The 26,711-nt window shown below is 53.2% G+C and overlaps 1 protein-coding gene across 7 annotated transcripts in view; it reads left to right on the forward strand.

The window, feature by feature from the left end:
• Positions 1 to 26,060, forward strand: part of RBPMS (RNA binding protein, mRNA processing factor) — a 177,851-nt gene extending 151,791 nt beyond the window's left edge. For 2 of the 7 annotated variants that reach the window (XM_039220800.1, XM_039220807.1), the window contains 2 exons: positions 12,113 to 12,182; positions 19,986 to 20,075. In XM_039220800.1, coding sequence (XP_039076731.1) covers positions 12,113 to 12,175 — 63 coding nt within the window. In that variant the 3' untranslated portion in view covers positions 12,176 to 12,182; positions 19,986 to 20,075. The other 5 variants (XM_039220788.1, XM_039220793.1, XR_005526122.1 and 2 more) reach the window with 4 other exon arrangements.
• Positions 26,061 to 26,711: the final 651 nt, after the last annotated feature.

Below are 26,711 nucleotides of genomic sequence, written 5' to 3' on the forward strand. Positions count from 1 at the left end.
GGAGCCTCTAGAAAGACCGCGTGCTGTCTTACATAGGTTACAGGAAAGATGAAGGACTCCTTTTTTCCCCTTTTAGGAAACCCTGTAGAAAAGGAGGTACCAGTGTAGTGTCAAGAATGTAATTACAGGTCAAAGTAAAGGTCTCTATCTGACCCACTCCTCAGTTAAGGGTAGCCTGAGTTTCATAAACTCCCTGTTTCTTCACAGAGATTATTATCTACATATCAACCTTTCCTCTCCCCTGGGACAAAAAATATTGCTCTTAGTTTTGCTTCTAGCGCAGGTAGTAGTAATGAATGTTCGGGTTCAGGGTGACGAGGAACAGCAAGAGACCATACAGATTTCATTTGTCTTAGCGCATGGAGAACTCTTCCTAAAAGCAGGAAAGCCTGGTTTCTGAAGAGCTTTGGCCTAGACAGACAGGTGAGGGTTTTGTTTGGTTCATGTTTGTTTACAAGGCTGGATGAAATACCCAGCTTCCCAGAATACTCTTCCTTCTGACTGACAGCTCTTTCATGTTGTACAGAATTCACCATGTTGTGTAAAACACGCACAAGCAGTCCCCCAGCTGACGTCCTCACAGGCCGCGGGGTCAGGAGCGTTGCTGGTGCATATGCGTCCATTCTCTTCCAGCGGGTCACTGGTGCTTCGTGCCCGTGCTGACCACCCAGCTGCCCAGGCCCGTGCAGGCAGACTACACAGAGAGGGCCTTGGAGCCTGGGCTCCCGGTGTGATGACCCTCGGCGTGGGGAGGAGGACGTAGAAAGCAGTACCAGTAGTGAAAGAAAAGTAGATGGTGGCGGTGGGAGCACTGGGCACAGAGCATCACTTCTGGTAGCAGCACAGTCCTAAGACTGTTGACCCAGGTTCCAGATCTGCTGTGCCCTCTCCCGTCCCCTCCGCTTCCCGCCGCTGCTTTCCACCTTTGTCCGTGTCAGTGCTTGGTCTCCTGGCAGGTAGCAGGGGAGGGAGAAGGGATAAAACCTAAACCAATGGACATATCTTCTGAGTTCTTGAAATCATCTTAGTGGCCTCGGGGAGAACTTTGTCGATGACGGGAAGCGACTCCTGCCCCCACTATCCGTGGATATGTCTTTGTTCCTCTTGCTAGACTGCTTAAATACAGACTGACAGTTGAGGCAAATGTTAATAATACTGTGAAACAGTGCCAAGTTTGTAGAGTCATCTGAATATTGATGACTCTGGTTAATCAGCAGCAAAGCCTTTCACCATTACCGTGGAAAGGGAACAATTGACATTGGCCAAAAAGGACTGGGAATGGTAGCTTTTGGGCCATAACATCTGGGTAACTTGCCCTTTATATAATGGATGAAATCCAAAGTATATCCGGGGATGTGGGAGAAGGAACTAAAGAATCTTAAGAGATTAGAAAGCCCACGGCATTTTGAGAAAGGTTAGGGAAAGACAGTGCTAAGATTCAGTGACTCAACCATTTGACTTAATGGGATGTATTGCTCATGGTGGCATCTTCCCCTGTGAGTTCTTCCTTGATCTCAAGACTTTGCCAGCCTGGAATCCACTTGGCTCTGCCACGTCGGTCCTAGAGTGGAACTCTCATCCGATACCAGTAAGATCCATATACTCAACCCCACAACTTGTGGTTTGAAGTCATTCCCAGTGAAGCTTGGCTTCTGTATCCTAAAGACTTGTGAACAGATGTGGTTATTTAAATTTCTTTGTCCAATATGAGAATCATAGAATGAACCCGGTAGGGGCTTGATCGATCAGCAGGTCTGGCCCATTTGACAGTTGAGGAAACCAACTGGAGAAGATGGAAAGAGTTCTCCAGAGCCGCGAATGGCCCTGCCATGACTAGAGCCAGGTCACCTGACTCCCAGGCTTGCTCTTTCCACGCCTCAGTGCTGGCTCACCAAAGGCTTAACTCTGATGGAATTTTGGAAAGGCCTCACTCCAGTGACTCCTTGGATCTTTCTTCTCTAAGTAGATGAGAAGCCTGTAAGAAGAGACTTGGAGGCAAAGACAAGGGAATCAGAACTTAACCTTCCTTCACCAGAAGGGCCTGAGAGAACTTTTATTAACTGGAGGTAGAGCAGTGGGGAAGACCAAATGGAGCAGTCCCCTTAGTGGATGGTTCCGGTTTTGTTTGGAGATCTTTTCTGTATGTCTTTGGAGAAGCTTTTATATTATTTTGTTTCTCATAGCAATGTTGTGCTCTGTTTTGAGACTTGGATTTTTTTTTTCTTCTAGTGTTTCTCTCCTGAGGCAAAGCCCAACACACCTGTCTTTTGTCCACTTCTCCAGCAAATTAGATTTGTCTCTGGGAATGTGTTTGTAACATACCAACCTACTCCAGACCAGCAGAGGGAGCTCCCATGTTGAATTTGCTTGTTAGCTACCTTTCCCCATTTTGCAAAAATTATTTCTTGGTAACATTTGAGAGATTTCAATAAAAATTTTAATCAGAGCAAAAATTATCTCATGTAGACTGCAGCGTTTTGTTTTCATGATGATGCGAGTTTGGAGCTAAGACGTTCTCTCTGAGATGGTGGGAGAATTGGGCCGCCGTGGCGCTGATCACACACTACGTGGGAGAGGGCCTCAGAGCACCCAGGGAGACCTGGCCCAGAGTCGAGGCCTCGCTGCTGCAGCCGGTCTCTTCTTGGGCTCCCGAACCATCAAGAGCTGCACTTTGGAAGATTCTCTTTCTAGCACCTGTGCATCGCCTCTACCTGGAGATCTTGCTTCAACGGGGATGGTGTGTTGGCTGTCGGAAGCCTGTTTGAAGCAAATAGATGTTCCTTCCATTCCGCCCTGATCCAGAGGAAGGAGGACCCGGGGCACAGAAACTGTCATTGCGAACAAGTTGTGTCCGTCTGCTAGTTCTACTACAGCTTCCGTCTGTGGTCTGGTGCCTCCAAGTCTAAATGGAAGATGCTTATTTGACCCCAAATCCCAATTTTGAAGCATTATCGCGTAAGGTAACGGGACTGCAAGCTGTGGTACTGCCTTGTTAACTGTAGAAATGACACATCAAACAAGTGATTTTTAAGATCATTAACATTTCTGTTAATCCCATCCTTGGTATGTGAAATGTATTAAATATATTCTGTAAGTCACTGTGAATAGGAGGGAAGGTTTCATCCATGGCTTTTAGGAAAGTTAGACAAAAGAACATAAACGGTTCCTATCACATCATAGTCCCACCTCTCTGCTTTTTCCGTCCGGGTTCAGTTTTGCTTGTTGGCAGTCATTGGTCTTGTTGCTGACATGGCAGAGAGGAAGCCGGTAAAGTACACTGTTGTCATTACATTCTAGAAACAATACCATTTACCCTTGACCAGAGCCACGTTGTTGGGCCAGAAACCCTTACAGGTAAGTAGGGCTGAGGGAGCAAGTCCTAGTTACCTGTTTGTCCATCAGAGGCCTCATTTGCCCTAACAGCCGATCTTCCAGGGCTTCCGGCCGGAACCCATCACCTGTATATAAGCACAAGGTTTTAAAATCACAGTACAGACTTCCCAGGGTAAGACATGCCTCTTGGGAGGTGCCTTGTGACACGTTGGAAAAATTTTAGAGGTTAGACCCAAAATCAATATAAAAATGGACCATGGGAAAGTGACCCAGGCAAACAGAGAAAGGTGTGTGAGCGCTGGCGCAGAGCTGCCCTCCTCCCCCCGTACCCAAGCATTTAGCAGCAATAGGCAGCTTCTGAGAACTGAATCTTTAAACTTTTTTATAAAGACCGATTTTATTAGGCACCTCCTCTCTCACTGTGCCCTATGGAGATGACAGCAGGGCATCTGGTTTGGCCTGGGGTGTGATTAAAGTGCGTGGCTTGTGAGCGAGGGAGCGTCTTGAGAGAGCTAGGAAGCAGGGCAGGCGTGAGTATGCACTCGGCCGAGCACAGGGCCCTGGCCCCCCCCCCCCCCCCCCCCCCCACGTAGGGGGATTCCCACAGGAAGGGCGTTTATTTTTCAGCCTCTGCCCTCCTCAGAAGGCAGTAGCCAGAGCTCTAATGGATGCTGGTCCCGTAGTGGGACCGGTGAACCAAACCCGGGAGGGTCTGCAGCGCCACACGCGGCCGGCCCACCTCCCGAAGGTGAGGGACGAGTCGGGCGATGCAGGGCGTTTGCCTCTGTGCCTCCTGGGTGGCGTCAGCTCTTCTCACCTGAGACCTGGTCCTCGAGGCCTGCCTTCTCCAGCAGCCGCTGTCCCCCCGCAGTCCAGGGCTCGTGACTGGGAGAGCACAGCTTGGAAGCGCCGCAGAGATTCTTCTGGGGGCTGATCAGCCCAAGGCTTTAAATTGTTTTAAGACATCGATGAAACTGCTAATCCTCTGACATTTCCCTTTTGACCTACAGCTCCATGAAGGTCAGACTGTGAGGAGAAAACTGCCCCTGGGCGCTCTGCCCACCGAGTGTGCTCGCCTTGTCTCCTCCTTGATTTGGTTAGCTCTCTGCTCTGGGAGCCCCTGGGGAGGGCGGCCAGGCCGGCCCCGTGTGAGCTCCAGGCACGCGGCTCCCACGCAGGAGCACTGCGCCCCCGTTGCTTTGCCAGCGCCGCCTCTGGGCTGTTTCTGGGTCCGGCCTCGGAGGGTCACAAGTGCAGGCTGTGCAGCCTCCTGGTCAGACACTGGCTCTGCCATTTACGAGCTGTATGACCTTGACCGAACAAGTTCCTTAACTTCTCTGGGCCTCAGTAAAGTAGGGCAAATAATCCCTTGTGTAGGACAAGAGTTCTGGCACAGAGTAAGGGCTTCATAAATGTTAGCCTTGCAAGGAAGATTGGGATTTCCAACCAGGAGGAGGCGTCCGTGTAGCTACAGCTACTCCTGAAGCTGTGACGGTTCAAACACTAAGGGCATCCAGCACGTCCCGACCACGCTTGATGGCGCTGCAATCCTCAAGGCTGCAGCCAAATGGAAGGCCTGAGGTTGGAAAGAATCAAAGAGACCTTAAGGGACAGCCACCAGAGGGACCACACCTGCCCTACACCCAGCAGTGGAGTCTCTGGAGCGTGTGTCCGCACCGGGAGGGCTTGTCCCCAGAGGAAGTCTCCCCCCGACGCTGGGCTGGGACACGCCGGCCGGGAGAAAACCTCTCCCTGACAGGAAATAGATGAGGAGTGGGAAACAGCTGAACTCCCAGAGAGACCAAATGGTTCCTGTATGTTGCTTTACTCAGACCCGTTGTCCCTGAACTTCCCAGCTGTTGTCTTATCTTGCTTTCCTATCAGAGAAACTGGAGGAGAGAGAGACCCACGGGTCATCCGGCCCATTCCTCCCTGGGCTCTCCGGCTCATTCTTCCCACAGTCCATCCGTTAGAATTCTGCCCAGCCTCACTTCCAGGGGGCAGAGTTCCCTCCCCTGCCTTGGCTGAACCACGGCCGGTGGCCGAACCCCCAAGGGATCCCACCCTGGCCAAGCAAGTGCCCTCTCCTTGCTTACCTTCCCTGTCCGTCTCCTCTCCTCCTCTGCTGTTTGGTATCCGGAGAGCTAGGGAGCCCTCACGAAGGCAGTAAGAGACACAGACATCTGGCCTGTCCTCGCTGGCCTCTTCAGAGGCAGGCCAGCCAGTCAGCTGGAGGTGATGGGCTAGTCGTTCCTTTGGCCAGAGCTGCTGCTACTGAGACCCAAACTTCACCACACTGGGCGGCCCTCAGCGGCTGTTCAGAAACCTGAGTCAATCCCCTGGTGCTCGATGGCTCTGGTCGTGGTTTCAGATCCCAGCAAGACTCCTCAGTTTCGCCATGGCCGTGGCCGAGAGCGCAGCTCAAAGTGGGCCTCTTCCTGGCGAGGGCGCAGCAGGGTTACCTTCACTCGGTGCGCTGTTTTGTGGGTTTCTTAAGCATGTTTCATTTTGTCCTTTGTCAAGGCTAAACTTTTTAGAGGCTGTGTCTTTTTTCCTCAACCTCATCAGCAGTGAGAGCCCCTTAACAAATACCTGGTCTGACCGTGCAGAGGGTCCGACGTACAGGCTGATCTTAATGATGATTTCCACCCACTCTGCTACCTTTGGGATGTTAAGCAAGTTCATTTTAACCTCACTGAACCTCCACTTCCTCATCTATAAGTGGGAGGAATGAGTAAGTACCTACTTCATGGGGTCATTTTGAGGGAAAGAGTGAAATGCTTTACATGGAGTTGTAATTATTAAAATAGCTCTTCTCTTTCCTTCTTTTAGTCAGAATTTGATCTGGCGTGGCCTGGAGGCTCCTGAACCCTCCCTTTGTAGCATTAGAAGCGGTTTAGGATATAGGGATGCAAGACCAGCACGCCAGCGAGAGAACCTGGGAGCCCAGGCTGTATTCTCTACCAGGGCGAGAATGGCCACCGGTGGCTGTGGTGTGTGCCACGGTGAGGCGCTGGCTTTTGGCCTCCTTTCCTAGGAACGGCCACCCATGTACCATCCACAAGTATGTGAATTCTAACTGCTTTGGAAACGAAACCGAGGCTACGAAGAAACTTTGGAAATATGAAATGTAGCCTTCATAAAAACAAAGTGAACGTTTCCTTGAAGAAAACCAATTCTGACAGGGGGGAAAGAAGGAACATCTACTCCAAATGGGATCATGTTTTATTCAGGATTCGTGCTGCCAGTGGGGAAGGCCAGAGCTCGGTGGCAGGATGGGAAAGTGGGGCACCCCAACTTCAAGCCTCATCCACTCTGCCATGAAGTACTTCTCGCTTCACCGGGCTCGGCTCCTGGGGACCTCTAATGGCCCTCGATAGCAAACATAGTTAAAAATCAACAGACTGACAGAATTAAATATGGATGACAAGCAGCCGCTGTGGACTTAATCTGACACAGGATGTTACACGCTTGGGTGCCCTTGACCTGAGTGGCGTCTTAAGTGAACCTCTGGGATGTCTGAGCACATTTCACATGCCTGTTTGGAAGCAAGAACCTGGCTTGTGCTTAGGACAGACAGGAAGAGAGTCTAAAAGCCCAGGAGAGAAAATTATCCCTGAAGGCTCATGTTTAATTAAGCCCAACCTTGACTGGTCTTAGCAGGAGGTGCTCACAGGGGTCTGGACCTTGTCGCTGCCAGGGCCCCAAGCCCCAGCAATGGCCCACCGTTCAGACAGGGCATCTTATAGGGGTCCAGGGCTGGGCTGGGGCGTCAAGACCTTCTCCAGCCAGGACTTCGTTGCTCACTTCCTTTCCAGAGGTCGGGTAGGTCAGGTGGCTGACTTCTCCTCTGGACCAATTCACATAATCTTGATGTTTTGCCTGGATAATGGCAACTTGTTCAGTGGCCCTAGGAAGGGAATATTAGGTGCCAGGCAAGTAGTAAAGAATGGTGAGTGCAGTTTATGCCCTCTGTGTCTGCTGAGAACAAGGACGGGCTGGCAGTCTGGTGGGGAGGGGGGGAGGATGTTCCTTCAGAGTGAGCCTCAGTGGGCCTCACTTCATGAAGCAGAGAAATTCCTAAAAAGTGTTTCTTCTGATTTTGGTGAACACTTTGTTAGGTACGGTCGGGGGCAGGAGTGCTGTCTTAACCCTGTGATTAGTCCCCTAAAAATGATGGGGTTTTTTGTACAGCAGATCAATCCAGTCTCTTTGGAGTTTCTTGGACCACAGTGTGCTTCTGGCTTGGCCGCCTCTCCTTAGCCCGGCAGCCTTCAGCACTGTGCTGTAGGATCTGACCTGCTTTATTTGGTGATGCCCCTCAGAGGCGATCCTTAGGCCTGGAGCGAGCAGGCCAGAGTTGGTTAGAACTGAAGAATGTGTGAGTGGCTGGCTGCAGCTAGTTCAGTGTTGGGAAAGTCCCAGCAGGGTAGACAGGGCTCCATGTTGGGTACAGTATAGAAATGAGAATATCTGTGTCTTCAGAAGGAGAGCCTGGCTCTGAACATACGGTGCTGGGGAAATCTGTATTCACGTACAGCATCTCCCTCAGCAGAGATGAGAAAGTCTTCACAGCTTCTTACAGATGAGATTAGCCCTCCAGAGCACCAGCCGGCCTGGTGGTCTTTGGCCCTGATGCGCTGTGTTAAGATCTAGGCACTTGGGTGCCATATTGGCTTGCGTCAGCTTCCTTGATCCACCAAAAGTCACCACAGGAAGGGGCCTTCTCAGCACCCGCACGTGCTACATGATAAAAAGAGTCTGTGCTCAGATAAACTTGGGAAACTCAGGGTTAAATCAAGTTAAACAAGTTTCTTCATTGTGGAACTTCTCAGAGTCTTCAGTGTGCTTAATGTGTATCTCGAATGTGCTGGAGGGGCAGAGACTGCATTTCTCTCAAACTTACATAACCACAGAGCCTCTCTAGACGGCCTGCTTCCAGCCACACTTCGGAAACCTCGCCCGGGAGCAGTGCGCCTCAGCCCGGGCATGTGCATCTTCACCTCCTGAGGGCTTGGTACGCGTGGGTGCTTGGGTTTCTCTCCTAGGGTTTCTGCATTTCTGACAAGTTCCCAGGTGACGCTGGGGGGCCGGGGACCACACTCTGGGAAACACTGGTCTAGACCTATCCCTTTCTTTCACGGAGAAGAAAGCAGCTAAACCAAGGAGTATTTACTAATGATCGCTGCCCTTAATTGAGGCCGGCGCCTTGGTAAGCGCTGCCCAGGACTGTCTGAGGATGGCAGGCGGCCACCCGAAAGCAGGTAGTGCCGTGCGAGTAATTAACACTGTGCTGCTTGCGAACCAGTACAGAAGGACCGGACCTCCTGTCCTTGGCAGCACGATCGGAAATGGGAATTCTCTGTGTCTCACCTGTCTGGGCCTTAGTTTCCTCATCTGTAAATGGAAGAGGATAGAAATTACTTTTATGGATTCTTACTACTTCCTCTAGCATTCCATTTTATTTTTGCTCTGAGTTCTGTCTGTTTCTGGTGCTCTCCTCCCCTGTCCAACCTCTCAGTAGTCACAGGAGATGGCGCCATGCCAAGGTGTCCGAGACTTCGGTGTTACTACCCGGGGGGGGCACTGTGTTTCAGAAAAGCCTGCCTCAAGAAGAGTGCTGGTAGAACCCCAAACACTGCGCTTGCCCCCTCCCCCCCAATAGTAAACTCTAGTGGTAATCACTTACCGTTACCGGACTGTGAACTCTGGTGGTAATCACTTAACCGTTCGTTACTGAGTTCTAGCGGAGAAGCGTCCCGGGCCTTCCTTGTTGCTTCTTAAGGTCATAATCTGTTGGCGTGCTTAGCAGTCTCTGGCACAGAGTAAGTGTCAGTGTTAATTTGGATTATATATATTGTTAGAGGTTCTTACAGGGACTCGGGATTGTGAGTGGGCAGTGTGTGTGTGTGTGTGTGTGTGTGTGTGTGTAGCAGCACACGACAGGGTTGTTGTCTTAACGTGGAAGGTCACCTGCATAGACGTATCCCTGCTGGATGGTCCATGGAGAGGGAGTCCAGGGAGCCACGAGTTTCCCCAGTGTTCATGATGGACAAAAGCAGCCGCTAGGCAATGGGCACGAGTGTCTACTAGTGGTCTGGGGCCAAAACCCACAGCAGAACGAGGAGCCCGAGTGGGTGTCCTCCCCGTCCCCTGGAGGGCAGCAGTGGTTAGCACAAAACAGCTTATTTACCTGGACCATCTGCCTGCTGGGAACTCAGTTTACTCAGTTTGCCAGGGAGCTTCCCTACCTGCCCTGCGGTGCAGGAATGCTTGGAAGAAGCTCGGCCTCGCCTGGGGTGGGGTGCACTGCCCTCTGCTGGCTGGTGGGTGCCACTGCACCTGTCGGACCTGAAAGGACAGCGGGCTTGGATGTCTGGAGTGCAGTAAGAGCCCGCCTGCTTGGCAAGGGCAGTGGTGTCCAAGCCATGGTGCACGGGAGTGATGAGTTTCAGGGCCTCTGTTGACTCCATCACCACCACATCCTCCCTGAGAATCAGCCAATGGGCTGATAGCAGCTGAGCTGAGCTGAGTACAGCTTATCCTGGAACCCACAGCCCAGAGTCCACCTGCTTTTCACCCTGGAGCGCTCAGGGGTTCGAGGCCAGGCTGACTGCAGTGCTCAGGTGTGAGGTTTGTGTGGGTGGAAGAGGCCCAGCATGCACGACAGGCTAGCTGAGGCTGGGGTGGGTGTGTGGGACGTGTGGGCTTCCTTCTCGCAGTCACCGTCACCCAGAGTCATGCCATCCACTGCGCCCCCACCCCCTGGTCAGACCACCCTCTTCCTGTGTCTCCGAAACACCAACGTGTCTTGGCCTCATGGGGCTCAGCGCCCCAGCCCACACCCAGGCAGCACCAGTCGCCACCACTGTGCTCCCTCGGCTCCAGCGTGCACAGACCCATCCCCTCCTGCTGTGTGTTTAGGTTCCCAGCCCCCCGCCTGCCCCCGGGCTGTGCCCCCGTCCCATCCTTTACCACCTGTCCCAGGAAGGCAGCTCCAACTCTGCCCTTTGCTTAGTGAGCAAGTGGATTCAGATGCACAAAGCCATAAGCCATGGGTAGGTATGAAATTTGTCTTTGTCTCTCTGTCTTCCTTTCCTCCCTTCTGCCCTCTCCCCTGCACCGCTGTACTTCTCCCTCCCCCTTCCTTCCCATCTTCCCACACCCCCCTTCTTTATTTCTCCTTTATCCTGCATATGCTCCTGAATTCCCAAAGTGACCTCTTTTTTTAGCCTACCAGCTGCAGAGTTTCTGGTCCCTTCTCTTAAACATTACTGGATGTTGGACAACCCTGGCCCTGTCCGAATGAGCTTCCGTGCCTGGTGCCTCCTGACGAACACAGCTTTGCCCTCTCACAGTGCAGGGGGCGCTCTGAAGCTCGGAACCTGATTTCTGGGACTATCTGGTGCAGCCCCCCCCCCCCCCCAGGAGATCCCTGAGATGATTCCTGATATGGGCGGAAGCTCAAAACGCATCTGTGGTCCTTTTAGGCCCCCAGTTTCTGAGTAAGTGAGGCCAGGTTCCACTGCCCCAGGTTGGGATGGAGAGAGCCACCCTGTGAAGAGGCCCTGGGGTAGAAGGAAACGCTAAGGACTTCCTCCTGTGCGCCAGGACAGAAGGCCAGGGCTCCTGGGTGAGCCTTGTCTGCAGCCCACTCCTACCCAGCCCAGCTTTTAGAATCAAGTTACCAGAGCTAGTAGAGCCTGAGCCTGGATCCTGACCCCACCGGGTTCTGTGCCCGTGGGGATGCCCTTCAGGATACCCAAGTGTTGATGCTCTGGAGATCTGAGTAAGATGCCCTGTGAAAAGGGGGTTCTCCAGCAAAGTCTGTTGTATTAAACCATTGAAGTAGACTTGTAAAGAACCTTCCAGCATTGCATTCTACTTTAGAAACACGATGGGCCAGGCCAAGTTCGTAGAGCCATCTTTTGCCTCCTGCAACACTGGGGAGGGTGCCGCTCTCCAGGGCCGCCCAGCCCCCCTGAGCAGCTCTCCTCTCTGGTGTAGTTTGCTCTCCCTCCTCCATGACAGAGGAGCAGCGGTGGATGGGCATTTTATGCTTCTGTCCAAAGGCTTAGGTGCAAAACGGATGTTCCCAACAGGTGGACATTGGTTAAAGCCAAAGTGCACTTGCCCTTTGTTTGCTACTTCACGTTTTCCTCCGCACAGAAACGGGAACATTCTGCCAAGTGGACAGAACATCACATGATCCATTTGCTTTGTTGCTGGCCTTACGCTTTAGAAACCTAATGGAAGAGATGGGGCTGCAGGTGCTTCTCAGCAGAGCGAGCCGGGGGCATGGGGTACCAGGTACCCCACGGTGCCGAGAAGCCAGAACCCCTTTTCTAAAAGAATAGGAGCGGAATCACAAAGATGTCGTGGCCAGACAGCCGGCATGGGTGGGTCGTGAACCACCCCTTCCTTGTGAAAGCAGGCGGATGCGTCCACACCCTGCCTAGAAAACCATCAGGCACCCCTCCCCTAGCCGAGGTCCTGCTGACTGACCGCAGAAACGGACTCACTGGGCCAGACTATAGCCCAGTGGTGGGAGCATGGGAGCTGCTGGGCCTGGGGTGCTCCCCAGGCGGGTCTTCGCTGAGCTTGGCCCCGTGTCCGTCGGGGGGTGTGGAAGGTTTCTCGGGGCGCTCTTCTGATACTTTTCATCCCCTGCCCACTGGTGAGTGTTAGAGGGCTCCACCGCCTACAGGACGCCCTGCGAGGGACGACAGTGCTCAGGGGCAGCCCCGGTTCACCGCCTTCTCCCCACATGTCTTTCCAGATGCGCTGGCTCCCTCCCTCCGAGGCTACTTCTCAGGGCTGGAAGTCCCGTCAGTTCTGCTGAATACTATGTAAGTACCTGGCTTGAGTTCCGGCCCGGCAGGCGCTCAGCGCACCCCGTACGGAGCGGTCGCTCTCCCGCGCCCACAGCCGCCTCTGCGGCGCCGCGTCTCCCCCCGGAGATCGCACCCAGGGTCGGGGAAGAGGGAGGATGGTACCCTGGCTCGAGGCACCGCGGCCTGGCTTCAGTCAGCAGCCGGTGTGCCAGCGCCCCTGGCAGGTGTCCGCCCGTCTGGGTAGGAAGTGGCGGCTCGCCTGCTGCTGGCGCACACAGCCACCTGCGTCTGGTCACAGGCACGCCTCGCCCCCCAGCACCCCTAGTGCTGGGTCTCTGGGGTCTTAGTGACTTATCAGAATTAACTTCCCTGCATGCATGCGTATTAGAACTTTGGGTAAGTTCTGGGGCGCCTGGGTGGCTTAGTCAGTTAAGCATCCGACTTTCGCTTAGGTCATGATCTCGCGGTTCGTGGGTTCGAGCCCCGCGTCGGGCTCTGTGCTGACCGCCAGCCTGGAGCCTGTTTCAGTCTGTGACTCCCTCTCTCTCTGACCCTCCCCTGCTCACGCTGTCTCTCACTCTCTCCTATAAATAAATAAAATAGATTAAAAAAAAAAATAGAACTTCGGGTAAGTTCTAATCTTTCTGTAACGCCTAGTCTTTCGACTGAAGGCCGACAGAGTGCTGTTTCCAATAGACTTTCCTTAACGTTTCTTATCTTGAAGGAAGCTATATGCTAAAGTGGCATCTCTGTACCATTTTATTTTTATTTTTTAAAAAATACTTGTTTTTGAGAGAGAGACGCAAACTGGCAAAGGGCTGAGGGAGGGAGGGAGAAGATTTGAGGCAGGCTCTGCGCTGACGGCAGCAAGCCCGATGTGGGGCTTCAACTCAGAACTGTGAAATCACGACCTGAGCTGAAGTCGGAGGCTCAACCGACTGAGCCACCCAGGCGCCCCTGTGCCATTTTATTTTAGGCCTAACCTTGCTTCCAAGAACCATCAAATGAATTTTTTTTTTTTTTTAAGATTTTAAGTAAACTCTGTGCTTAGGGCTCAAGCTCACAACCCCTAGGTCAAGAATTGCATGAGTCACTGACTGAGGCAGCCCCCAAATAACTTTTTTCCTATAAATCTATCAGTTCTATAAAATTCCAGATGCTTTTTTAAATTCAGTATCTTGACTGAATTTCTGTTATATACAAAGCACCATTACTGTGAACTAGTGTGTACACTTGGGGAGTCTGCCCTGAATTGAGGAAAGTCTTTGTAATGTTATAGTCTAGTCTACGGTTCTTTTAGTTTATATCATTCCTTCACAAAACTGAAGAAAAATGAGAGTAGGGAAGGACTAGACCTTCATCCATTTAGAAAATTTAAAGAGTTCTTGTAAAATTATGTACATATGTCTGCCTAACACAGGGTCAGCACTGAGCCTGACATGGGCTCGTAACTCAAGAAACAGATCATGGAGGCGCCTGGGTCGCTCAGTGGGCTAAGCATCCAACTCTTGGTTTTGGCTCAGGTCATGATCTCACAGTTTCATGGGTTTGAGCCCTGCATCGGACTCTGCTCTGACAGTATAGAGCCTGCTTAGGATTCTGTCTCCCTCTCTCTACCCCTCCCCCACTCGTGCTCTGTGTCTCTCAAAATAAATAAACTTCTGAAAAAAGAGAGAAAGAGAGGAAGGAAGAAAGGAAGAAAAAAAAGAAAGGAAGGCCCACCCAGCCGCCCCTAGATTCCTTTTTTAAAACTACTTGTATCTGTCCCTTATTCTGAAATTATGTTATTACCTGTTTTATATGAAATGGTAATGTTAGTGAATGGCAATTATATTTTAAATGTAATTTCTTGGGAAAAAGCAGTCCGCAGTAAGTACCTAAAGTATTTAAAAATATGTTACTAATTTTTGAAATCTAAAAGCTTACTGTTGAGGGAAGACTTTTTCTTCCTGAAAGAAACATTTTTAAGCCTGGAGGTGGAGGTGGATTCTAGGGTCCATCACATCCAGGACTCCCAAGTCCATGTTCCACGTCCATACGCCAATAATTAATTTTTTAAGTGGCGTGTCCCCAGCACTGGCTTCTTCACGTAAAAAACCCTCAATCATTTCATCATGAGGGACCCTCCCTCCATTCCCAGGATGATGTTGGTGCAGCGCTGTCGTGTGCCTCCAGAAGGCGCTGCATGTGGGCAACTCTCTGTCCCATGCCTGTGCTCATCTCGGCCTTCAGAGGCTGGTGGTGTCCCCTAGAGGCGCCTCGGGTCAGATAACCGGAGGTCCGGAGGCTCACAAGAGCCTTGGTGGGTTGAAAGTAGGTCTGGCGTTCAGTGCAAGTGGCTGGTCGAGGAAGTTGATGAAACTGGGAGAGAGGAGGGCGGGACAGAACCATGGCTCCCCAGGATGTACGGGGTCCGCAGGGAGGGCTAGAGCCCAGATGTTTGGCTACGGTGAGCTGCTCGGGTGAGCAGTATGGGATGGTGTAGGAAAGTGGAGTAAGAGAAGAGAATACCTTTGAATCTGGCAGTTTCAGTTCGCAAAGTATGGTGGTGGCGTTTGGCCTGGGGAAGGACGGGATGTTTGTAAGCATTTACATAGGCCGAAGGGAAGACCCATCCTTACGCGGTTGCGTGGTCCCGGCCAGGAAGATGGCGGTTTGTTTCTATCTGCCACCTAAGTTCCGGACCATCCTTCCCCACAGACCTATCTTTCCAGAGCTCTGGAGGCCGCAGTGGCTACGGAAGAAGGGCTGGCTAGCAGTTTCCCCTTCCGAAGTGTGGCCGGCGAGCTGTCGGGTCTCCGTGCGGATGGAACATCAGGGTGCATCCTGTGTTCTGAGCTAAATTTGGGCCGCGGGCCTGCCCCTTCCTCGGGGTCTGGAGGGAGCAGAGCAGTGGTATTAGCAAGGAGGGTGGGTAATTGTACTCGTTACCAGCACACTTGGAGGCCAGGGCTCCAGTCTCCCATCCTTCTGGTCTCTTGGATCCAGTCCTTTCCAGGACAGCTAATAATCGAGGCCGTGAAATCTTAGGGAAGTGTAAATTAGAAGTGAAAACAGTGGTTCTGATGAAATACTAAACATTTGAGAGTAAAATGAATCTTGCAGCAAGGCTAAATGTAACCAGGGGCACCACGAGGCCACGTGGCCTTCCTCCATTCTGCAGAGGGGACTTCCTTCCTCTGTGGAGAGCAGGAGTGAGGTATGGTCGCAGCTATGACGACCTGTAAGCAGACAGACTGGCCGTCATTTCCGGTGTGTGGAGCACAGGGATGCCGCCCTTCCAAGTCCTCGACAGTCCGGGGCCCGTTTCGTAGGGGCCCTCCCGGGATTTTTCATTTCTTCACTCTGACCTCCCCTTTCTGAAGGGAAATCAGTGACCAGACTAGAAAAGTAAACAAGCTCTTTATTCTTTAAATAAACATATATTATGTGTCTGCTCTGTACTAAGTATAAAAATGTGTAAACGAGGCCTGTGGCCCTAAGGAACTCCAGTTCTAATGGCTGGGCGTCATGGATACACATTTTTTTTTTTAATATTTTTATTTATTTCTAGGAGAGAGAGACAGCGTGAGCAGGGGAGGGTCAGAGAGAGAGGGAGACACAGACTCTGAAACAGGCTCCAGGCTCTGAGCTGGCAGTCAGCACAGAGCCCGACGCGGGGCTCGAACCCACGAACCGCGAGATCATTACCTAAGCGAAAGACGGACGCTTAAGCTTAACCGACTAAGCCACCCAGGCGCCCCCACGGATACACATTTTAAAGAGAGTTAGCCCTCAGGCCGCTCCAGGATGAACCTGTTAGGAAAGTCCCAGAGGCGTGGGTGTGCCGGTTTTTACCCTCATTGGTGACATAAATAAGACCATCAGAGCTGTGACTGTAATTGGTGTTTTAATTTGTTCATCATCTTGCTTGATGGTGTTTAGTCTGGCTGCAAGCTATGTCTGCACATCACTAGAGTTTTGCTAATGGCCCAGCCACGGGGTAGACAACTCCAGATTACATAACAGTCATTGAAAATGATCCGCTTTCCAGAAATGCTGAGAACAGGAAAGCATGGGCAGGTTTTTTTTGTTTGTTTATTTTATTTTTGAGAGAGAGAGAGTGGGGGAGGGGCAGAAAGAGGGGGACACACAGAACTTGAAGGAGGCTCCAGGCTCTGAACTGTCAGCACAGAGCCCCACTCAGGGCCCCGAACTCACAAACGCAAGATCATGACCTAACCCAAGTCGGATGCTTAACCAGAGGCTTAACTGACTGAGCCACACAGGCACCCCTGTTTGTTTGTTTATTTTAAAATTTGGGTTTTTTTTTTTTTTTTTTAAAGTAATCTCTACACAAAACAGGAGGCTCGAACTCACAACCCTGAGATCAAGAGTCACATGCCCTTCTGACTGAGCCAGCCAGGTGCCCCCAGCATGAGCAAGTTTTTAGCAACTTACAGGGAATGAGAGTTACACAGCTTTTCTTGCTGGGTCTCCAAATGTAGTTAAAGAATAATTTTTTAAAAAGTTAGGAGCTCGGGTGGATATGGGAGGGTGTTCTTTAAGAACTCCTCTGTAATTTCCCTGGCCATGGACCAAGACCAGAGCACAGAAATTAAAAGCATGTGTAGTTACAGCATCAACAAATGAGCAAAGGACATGGCAAGAGATAGTAAGACTGGAATGTAAAGCCGTGCGTGTTCCTTCTGTTTTGGGAGGAAGGGGCTAGTCTGTGGCGACGAGGACAGGGGCCTGGGGGATGCTGCCACTGTCCAGGGAGCCCCAGGCGCAGGATGTCAAGACAGAGCTTGGAACTCAGGACCGTGGCTCCTGCGGGGACCCCTGCCTTCTCCCCAGGGGCCGTGCTTTGGCCTGAATTGCTCCCCTTTCTCCTGTTAGCCGCATCTCCTTTCCCCCTCAAGTTCATTAATGCAGTAACTTCCCCAGTGAGCGTCTGTCTGCAGCAAGCAAGGTACTATTCTGGCTGCTGAGGTTATAAGAGCAACAAAAGCAGGGGCGCCTGGGTGGCTTAGTCGGTTAAGCGTCCGACTTTCGCTTGGGTCATGATCTCGCGGTTCGTGGGTTCGAGCCCCGCGTCGGGCTCTGTGCTGACTGCCAGTTCAGAGCCTGGAGCCTGCTTCAGTCTGTGACTCCCTCTCTCTCTGACCCTCCCCTGCTCACGCTGTCTCTCTCTCTCTCTCTCCTAAAAAAAAAAAATAAATAAAACATTAAAAAAAAAAGAGCAACAAAAGCAGACAAAACCCTTGCCTGCACGGGGCTGGCGTTCTGGAACAGGGAGAAGATGGGTAATAAAACACTGTAATTAAGCACAATAAGTCAGGTGGTGAGAAGCGCTAAGGGGAAAAAAGCAAAGCGAGGGGGGAAGGTAACTGTTACGGGCCAGAGGAGCCGGGGTCAGCCTGGCACTTAGTATTCAGGCGGAGACCCAGAGCCCCCCACATCTATGTGGGGTTCTTTTTCAGAACAGACTCCCTTCACTCAAGTGTAGGCAAGAATTCTACTCCTCCAGTCTTCTTGCCTTCCCCTTTGCCCAGTCTCCAGGCTTGCACTGCGGTGGGCTCATGCTGGGTGCTCATTTGCCTCCCCTGTGCGGCTTGTCCATTTTCCCAGTCAGCAGCCACGCCCCCTGGTTCCGGTTCCCTGAGCCTGGGCTCTGGTGGGTTCCTGTGTCCGTTGTAAAGGCAGGGCTGGGCCTGAAATCCCGTTTCACGTAGGGACTGTGGGGGGCACCCCTCCCAGCCACTGCCGCGCCCTCCCAGGTACCTTAAGTTACAGCACCACAGACATCTGCTAGCCACGCAAGCGCTTCCTGACCTCATCCGCGAGCCACACTGTCAGGACAGCCCAGTGCCACCAAAGCTGTGATCTCCCTGCCTTTGCCCGTTACCTGTTTTCTGTGAGTTTGGCGGGGAGAGCTTCGAGACCCCTGAGCACATGCATTGGGAGAATTGCCTGACGGTCCCTGGGAGAAGTTAAACGAGAGCAGCTTTGGGGGCGCCTGGGTGGCTCAGTCGGGTAAGCGTCTGACCAGACGCTCAGGTCATGATCTCATGGTTCGTGGGTTCAAGCCCCGCGTCGGGCTCTGTGCTGACAGCTAGCTCAGAGCCTGGAGCCTGTTTTGGATTCTATGTTTCCCTCTCTCTGACCCTCCCCTGCTCATGCTGTCTCTCTCTCTCTCTCTCTCTCTCTCTCTCAGAAATAAGCATTAAAACAAAAAATTAAAAAAAAAAAAAAAGAGGGCAGCTGTGTCTGAAGACCAGGATATGGGATCTCAGTGCCTTCACAGCACAGGTCAGGGCCACCCACCTACGGGGGCCTCTGCACCACCCCCCACCCCACCTGCCCATCTCCGCGGCTGGAAAGGGAAATTCACAAGGCCTGCGTGTTCACTTTAAAGTTAAAAATACCATTTGGACTTTGGTGTTTTACACTCTTTGGGGAGTGCTCTCACAGGGTCCCAGTAGAACAGACTGGCGTGTGTATTGTCCCTGCCTGCGGCGGGAGGTGGGGCATGTGGCTGGTGGTGGGAAGTCCTGAAAGGGCAGTGTGGGTCTGGCCTTCCTGGGAGGCACCTGAGGCGCCCTCCCTCGAAATTCCTTGGCAGGTGCAGACGAGATGGGGGACATGGGGTGAGCTGATGGGTTTTGTTTGCAAAGACGAGTATTTTCCTGTCCTCAAATGGCTCGGCCTTTACTAGGAAACTGGAATTTCATCTACTTCTCTTTTAATGTTTTTAAAGTGACATTCTGGGGAAAACTTTATTTTTCCTTAGTTCTGTGAAGAGAACTATCCTGGGAAGGCTTTCCTTCAGCCTCACCCGTGACACCAGACCCCCAGTGGGGGGCGGGGGGCAGCTTCCTGTGCCAGCAAACCAGTGTGGCCGATACGGGGAACCCGGGGTTTGCAGCCACACCCTGCACACCCCCATTCACGAAGCCCTGTGTGCCCGGATCGGCCGCTCTGTCTGCAGGAGTGCAGCGCCCCCGGGGCCGGACATTGAGGCCTGTCAGTGGGGAGCAGGGCCTCTGGCGACCTCGGGCCGGGGTCCGCTTCCCGCACCAGCCCCGGGAAGTCTCGTGAAAACCAGCTGGCGCAGAGGCAGTCCTGCCTGCGGAAGAACATTAAGAATTTATGATTTGCTGCGCCTCAGCACCCTCCTATTTCAAAATTCTCAAATCCTAGGGAAGAGGATATAGTCACAAATGTTTCCTTTTAGGTTTTATTTTCCAGAAGGTGTTTAGAGCAAAAGTGAGCTCATTGGTGCCTGTGACCGCGCAGGATCCTCCTGGAGGATTGCTTTCCTGGCCTTGGGCTGCCCAGCGTTGTGCTCTGCAGCAGCTCCTGGAGTCGCTTAGGTTTTGGGGCGCTTCCTTTCTTTGGGGTGGGGAGAGCTGTCAGGTCCTGAGCCTCTCCCCCAGCGGGGCCTCTGAACAGTCCTCGCTCAGGACTGTGTGTGTGCAGCTTTGCCCGGCCCCACGCGGCAGACACACCCGTAGCCTTGAGTGAGTGTGTAGAGACGGCATCTCCCGGGGCACGCTTCTCTCCAGTGCCCTTCCCCGCCCGCGGGGGCCACACTCCTTCCCCTCTGACCGTGACCTGAGACTTCCCGCTGAGAGCTCCCGTGCTGCTGGCGTAAGGCTGTTCTCACGTGGCACCTGTCCCCAGCTCTGCACGGGAGGCCTCTGGTCCCTTTGACATGGACTGTCTGCTCTTTGCCCTCAGAACAGGCTGGCCATGAGGACTCAGGGAAGTGGGCCGGCCCCGGGTTGGGAGTCACTGCAGCCTGTTAATGGGCGATTTCCTCCTCCCTCCCAGGTTCCAGGTGTGTGATGGTGGCTGCAATCTGTCTTGTGGGTATTAACACCATCTTCAGTGGTGGCGACTGTCCTCAAGCTGTTCTACAAAACTGGAGCGTGCCGGTGAGTTCCACAGTCAGAGGCCCAGCAGGTCCCCTGGGAAGTGTCCTGGGCAGGGCATGGTGGTGTAGACCAGTGCTGGGGTGGGGCCCAGCAATCTAGGTGTTCCCAGCCCCCGCCCCATGATGATTCTGATGGGTGCTCTGGGCGGAGACACGCTGGTGTGGAGGCTGGGGTCGGGGCTTTGCTCTTCATTATCTCCGGCCCCACCCCATGTAGGGAGGGGCACCCCGGGAGAGGGGGCTCTCGCAGCACAACACCCTACTTGGTGGGGCTGCTGCCTGGTAAGGCTGTCCACACCTGCTCCTTCCGCAGCCTGTGGAAGGAGCGATTCCTCCTGAGGGGGTTTACAGATAAATCACACTTTCCCCTTCAAGCCCTTAAACCGTTTTTTGGAAATTCACCATTTGGGTGAAAATCTTTTTGAGATGTATGTTCCTTCTGACTTATTAATCCAGTTGTGCTGAACATAACCCTTTCCCGATGACTCAGTCTCAGGACCCTCTTTGGGACTAAGTGGTTGCCCTTGGGCATAACCGAATCAGGTAGGATTCTTACTGATTTCCACCACTCTGGGCTTTCCTACTGGGCGATGATTTTGGTGATTTGTTCATCTCTTCACCTGATACCAGCTGTTACTCCTTAACTCATCAGCTTCTCCTAGTAAGTGTTGTCTTAAAACAATAATGCAGCATTCTCAGAGGTGACCGGCTTCCCGGGTATGACACAAGGGGCTTCCAGTCTCTCTGGAAAACTTGGCCTTGAACAACAGCCGTGCCAAGGGCAGGCCAACAGTGGTTATGTCTCGGCCCAAATAAGGCAGCAAATTTCATCCCTAAAAGGGTCTATAAAGAAAAGATGAGTCAGAAAGAGGGCGAGATTCCTGCTAAGGACAGGAACCGGGCAGATCTAGCCAAGCTGGTCACTACCACATTTCTGGGACTTAGGTAATTTCTTGCTCAGAATAGCACCCGTCCATTGGCAGACACACCTCGGGTACCAGTTTCAGATCCTGCCTCCTCCTGCCTGGACAGGAAGCCAGCAGCCCGCACTTGCGGTCTTGTTCCCCACTGATAGGTTTCTGCCCCTGACCAGCCTAGAGCAGGTAAAGGTTTTACGCCTCGTGTATGGCGGCTAATATTTATCCCACTAATCCCATAGCCTTCTGGTGCGTTAGCTTGTCATGGTTCTTTTAATAGCACCGCCCGTGCTTTTCTTACAAATGTTATCACCTGGTAAAACTTTCTTAAAAGACAAGATTTTGTGGGTTTTGTCTCCCGTCCTCTGGCAAACTTTAAGGACCAGTTAAAAGCTACCCATACAAGTTTTTGGAAGCAAGTTAGAATTTTTTTTTAAATGCAATAAATTGACCCAAGCATCAGTAATTCAGGGCAAATGCAGATGAGCGCCGTCGGGAAGCAGCAGCAGCTGGAGCACACGGTGACTGCAGTTAGACAGCGGAAGGGCCCGGTGACCCGGAGCAGGACCGAGGTGGGGTGGACCCGGCACTCAGGGAGGATCCGCGTTAGGTTGCTGGTCGCCGGCCAGACCGGGTACGGCGGCGGGGGGGGGGGGGGGGGGGGGGGGGGGGGGGGGGAAGGTCTTCAACACTAGCCATGTTCAGCTTGGGGCTCCCTGGTTCTGGGTCTGTCCGTGGGAAGACGGAGTGTGGAGGCCTGACATGAGACAGCTCTGCTTCCGGCCGCGTGGGCCCGCGTGGAGGCCCAGCCTTCTCTGGCCATGTGTGGGGGGTGGACCCCCACGGGTTAGCGGCTTGCTGGCGGTGCTCGGTGCTGGTTCCTGGGCCACGGGCGCCCTGCGAGAGGCAAGCGGGGTGTGTGTTCAGGGTGCGGGGTGGGGGTGGGGGGGGAGTTTCCAACTTCAGAAGACTGTTCTCATGGAGACTCTAGACGATGAACCTTCAGAAATGTTAGTAGCTAGGTTTTTTATTACACGTTAACACTGGCATTTGATTTTTTTAAAAAGCCAGGAGGTATAAAATGAAAACGATGTCCCATGTTGATTGGGAGTTTGGGCGGGGGGGAATAGGGGGGAATTCTCCTTACTTGACTTTGGGGAGAAACGAATACGTGTTGGAGAGATTCCCAGGGGAGAAATCACTGGTAAATAGGTCAAGTGCACGTAGGAGGATGGGGGAAAAACCCTCTTCTTACTGCCGGGAGGACACGTCGCTCCCCAGGAGTCGGCAGCAGCCCCCGCACCGAGGGCCACAGGCCGATCTTTTTGATCAAGGACAACGGACATGAAATGTGTTAGAATTGTAGAATATTCTTTCAGAGAGCAGCGTTCTCCGTGGTCTTCAACGGGACCCTTGTGACTGATCCAGACGAGATTGTTTACGTGTATTTTCCTCCCTGTGTGTCCTGTCACATGCGCGCGTGCTTGGGCCCCCACCCCTTCGGGAAAGGCTCTGCGGGGAGAGGCCACTCTGCACATGGAGCCTGACCCCCTCCTGCCCAGCCCCCACCCCTCCGCGGTGCGCTGTGTTCCCGGATGTCTCTGTGTTCTGTTTAAAATGTCCTTGTTAATACATTCCAAGGTTTGAACTCCGTTCTTAGCTAAACCCCTTCCTTGTTTACAGGGACTGAAATAGCCACATTCTGACCTTCTGTTCAGTCTGGGAACATCTATGGCAATGTGGACGCATTCTTTTCCCATGTGAGAATTGCATCTACACGGCACAGTTATGGAAAAGCTCGGGAAACTGTCAGCTCTCACCCCCCCACCCCCCTTCCCTCCTCCCTTCCTGTGGTTTTCACCTCAAAGCCTTTCTAATCAGCCAGGGTCACCCAGCCCCACACACCTTGCTTTCTGCTCAGGAGGAAGGGGACAGAGTGGTGGGAGGTCATGGTGGGCTGGTTATCGTCCAGGGAAGCCAGAAGCACCCACCCACTGCCCCCCACCCGCTTCCAGGGGCGGGCCTCCCATCAGGGCGAGAGCTGCCCCGTGCGGGTGCCGAGGGTGCCCTGCGTCCCCAGGCACAGGCTTCTCAGCGGGGGGCATGATCAGGTCGGCGCCGCATGCCGTTTATTACTCATCGTTCTCGTTTCCTTTGCTGCCCCAGAGCGCAGGTGTGGGAACTTTTACTACATGCAAGTGACAATGTCTGGGGTGCGGGAAGGCGGGCACAGGCCAGGGAGAAGGATGGTCCTCGAGAAGGCCCGACAGATGGCCTGGACTGTGAGGACTCCTGGCAAGCGCGCCGCGGAGCGGGCTGCAGGAGCGGCGCTTACTGAGTTCTGAGCGTAGTGTGTGAGCGCAGGCGAGGGGGGTGTAAGCATCTGTCCCGTGGGTCCCGGCCAAGCTGTGAGCGCCTCGAGGGAGGTGTTGAGGATTCGGGTCTCAGGGAGGCGGTCTTCGGCAGCTTTGCCGTCTTGCTCGCAGCAAAGAAGAGTCAGAAACACCAGGCGAGGCAACCCCAAGAAGGCGATTGGTGGTGTCGGGAAGTAGTGGTCGGCTGTGCCACCCAGGGGCCGGGTGGAGGGACACAGGCGGAGGGGGCAGGAGCTGGAGCTGTGTAACGGTGAGGTGGGGAGTCTTGGTTCAGATGTGGTGCCTTTGAGGTCATGGCAGAGATGTCCTGGGCACAGCTCACGGCGAGGGGGACAGTTGTCTGGGACCTGGCTGTGGAACCCAAAGGGCCAGTGGCAAGTGCACTTACCCACAGAGGGTTGGTGAGCAGAGGAGGCGGCAGACCCGCCCGGCCCCTGCCCAGGGCTGGAGGACACCCGGGCACTTGGTCCCTCCTCAGCCCACAGGCAGGCGTGAACACGCGTGGCCCGTGTTCCTTTGTTCAGTCCCTTCTGTCCCTGAAGGCAGTGTGGCAGCTTGGGTTTCAGGCGTGGGTCTCGAGGCCATGTCCCCACATGCAGTCTGAGCTGCCTTCCCAAGATGGCGCTCTGCGAGCCCCGCACGCAGGCCCCCGCGGGTTCCCAGCGCCCAGGCGCCGTCCCCTGCGAATTGTTCCAAAGTAGGAACAGCCATAGGGTGGCCGCTGTTCCTCAGAAGCCACTTCCTGGAATCAACAGCAGCTTGGGCTGCTGGCCCCTGATCAAGTTTGGGATGACGTGGAACTTGTCGTTCCAGACCTGACAAGCCGCGCGGGAAGGGGGGCGGGGGAAGAGAAGGCGTCTTACGTCCACTTCCTCTAAGCAGGTTTCCCTTTCTGTGGCCGCCCAGAGCTGGGGAGGCTCCCTCAGTGTAGTTACAGGCAGCAGCTCAGGCGCTGAGGGACTGTTGTCAGGTCACAGGGTCACTGGGAAGGTTCACTGCACCAGCCTGCCACCCCCCCCCGGGGCCGCTCCAAGCCGCTCACCCTGAAGCGTGGGACCCTGGTGCCCCAGCCTGGTACAGGTCAGGGTGCAGCAACGGGCTGTAGCTTTCAAGAGCGGGCCCTGCTGAGTGTCACAGGTCTTGTGACATGTACCCAGGATGGCGTGTGCATAGCCGCGGCCCACTCCCTCGCCTGTGCTGGGCCCCGGGGGAGGCTAAGCGGCCACAGTGAGATTTCCAGGATGGGTTATTCTCCTCCTGCGCTCCTGCCCTTTCAGAGAGCTCTGCCGAGAAAATGAAGTGAGGGTGGAGGGTCATGGAGGTTGTGTGCGCACCAGGTCTTCCAGAGCCTGACCCGGGAGCATCTCCGACCCCAGGGCTGTCTAGCTGGGCCTGTGTGAAAAAGCACAGTTAAACTGATGTACTAGCACTAACTGAATAGTGGCAACGGGCTCAGGAGGCTGGTGAGTGTTACGCTCGCCTTACAGGTGAGGCTCTGAATGTCCGGATCCCTGCCCTCAAAAGCTGCACCCCGATTTCTCCCTGGAGGGATTGTACCGTGGCCCATGGGTCTGTGGTGATCATGCTGGATCTTCTGACTTGGGGCCCGTTCCTTCTGCCGTCCCCGACAAACCAGGCCGTACCAGGGTTGACCGGGTCACGAGCACGTGCAGCCAGTACCGTGCGGGTCGGTTCTGCATAGGAGTATTTACCCAGATCATCCGGTTAGTGATGCTGGAGAGTGGTCACAGGATGCTTCTCACTTCAGGACTTAACTGCTAAATACACGTCTTCCCAAATCAGTTTAACTTCAGATAGTCGGATGGGTGGTTCCTAATGCCACTTTCTTTATAGCTTCCTCCCACACACAAAGAAGCATTTCTCTACAGAATTCTGGTATCTGCAGAGCTACTTCTGCATTGGCCTTTGTGTGCCTTTTTAAACTTTTTGAGAGACAGAAAATCCCACGGAGGAGACACAGGCCTTGAACTCACGAACCGTGAGATCCTGCCCTGAGCCGAAGTTGGATGCTTAACTGAGTGAGCCACCCAGGTGCCCCTTTATGTACCTTTTCCACAACCATAAATTTAGGAGCCTGACGTCCTGGTAGGAGGGCGGGAACCCAGAGTTGGACAGAGTAACGGTAGAGGTGCCGCGGGCAGTCTTTGCATGAGTGAAGCAAACCGTAGCGCACGGCAGAGTCCCGGCGGTGATTGCCTTGCGAGGGCAGGACCGAGGTCTTGAGCGGTTTCCGGTATTTGTTGGCCGTGGATCTAACTAAGGCGCTGCTCCTGGGAGGGGTTGGGGGAGGGTCAGGAAATCGCACACAGGCTGCTGCAGAGAGGCCCCCACGAACGGCCGGGGGGTCTCCGCCCTGAGCTCGCTCCCCCGTGAGCTTGGAGGAGGGTGAGGTCTCCCCTCACACGTGTTCTTTCTGTTTCAGGCTTGAACAGACCTTGCCCAGTTTTGATCCCTTCAAGACTTTGCCACAGCCTCTATCACACATCTGTTTTTCTCGAAGAAAAAATATAATAAAAATGTTTTACTCTTTTACACTGTATAATTTTAAGAAATAGTGTGTTACTTGTGAACGCATGGTCTGACCTTTCTGTACAGTTTGGAGATATTTTCAAACGAAACATAAAAGATGTCAATAAAACCAAGAGAGTGAGTATTTTTATACTAAGCATTTTAAGTATGAGAGGATGGGTGATCTTACACTGGGTTGGATCAGTTTTTTGTGCTTGACTTTTGAATGCTTGTAATTAAAAAAATCTATTTTTTTCTTCCAAGCCGCATGTTTGAGGCATGTTTTTCAACATTACAAAATTTCCGGAATCCTACTGTGAACGGATAGCAATCTGCCCGCCTGGCGTGAGTCCAGGGGAAGTCAGGACGGTGGTGGCAGGACAGAGCTGCCTCCTGCAGCCCTAGGTGCGGCCCCCTCAGTTCTCAGAGGACCCTTCCCTGGGACGGGCAGAAGCCTCCAGGAGCTTCCACATGAGGGCGTGTTGACAGCTGGACAAAGAAGCCTTTCTTTGGTCCACACTCCTGCTCAGAGTGTGCCGTTGGAGAGCGCTGATGGGGGGGGGGGGGGTGAGGGGTGCTAGGGTTGGGCTCTGCGGTTTTCTTACATCGATCCCGCTCCCCCTGGCTGTGACCCCCAGTGGGCATGGGAGANGGGGTGGGGGTGGGGGGGGAGTTTCCAACTTCAGAAGACTGTTCTCATGGAGACTCTAGACGATGAACCTTCAGAAATGTTAGTAGCTAGGTTTTTTATTACACGTTAACACTGGCATTTGATTTTTTTAAAAAGCCAGGAGGTATAAAA

The sequence above is a fragment of the Hyaena hyaena genome, unplaced genomic scaffold (assembly GCF_003009895.1).
Source record: "Hyaena hyaena isolate Hyena2069 unplaced genomic scaffold, ASM300989v1 scaffold_17, whole genome shotgun sequence".
NCBI classification, from domain to species: Eukaryota; Metazoa; Chordata; class Mammalia; order Carnivora; family Hyaenidae; genus Hyaena; species Hyaena hyaena.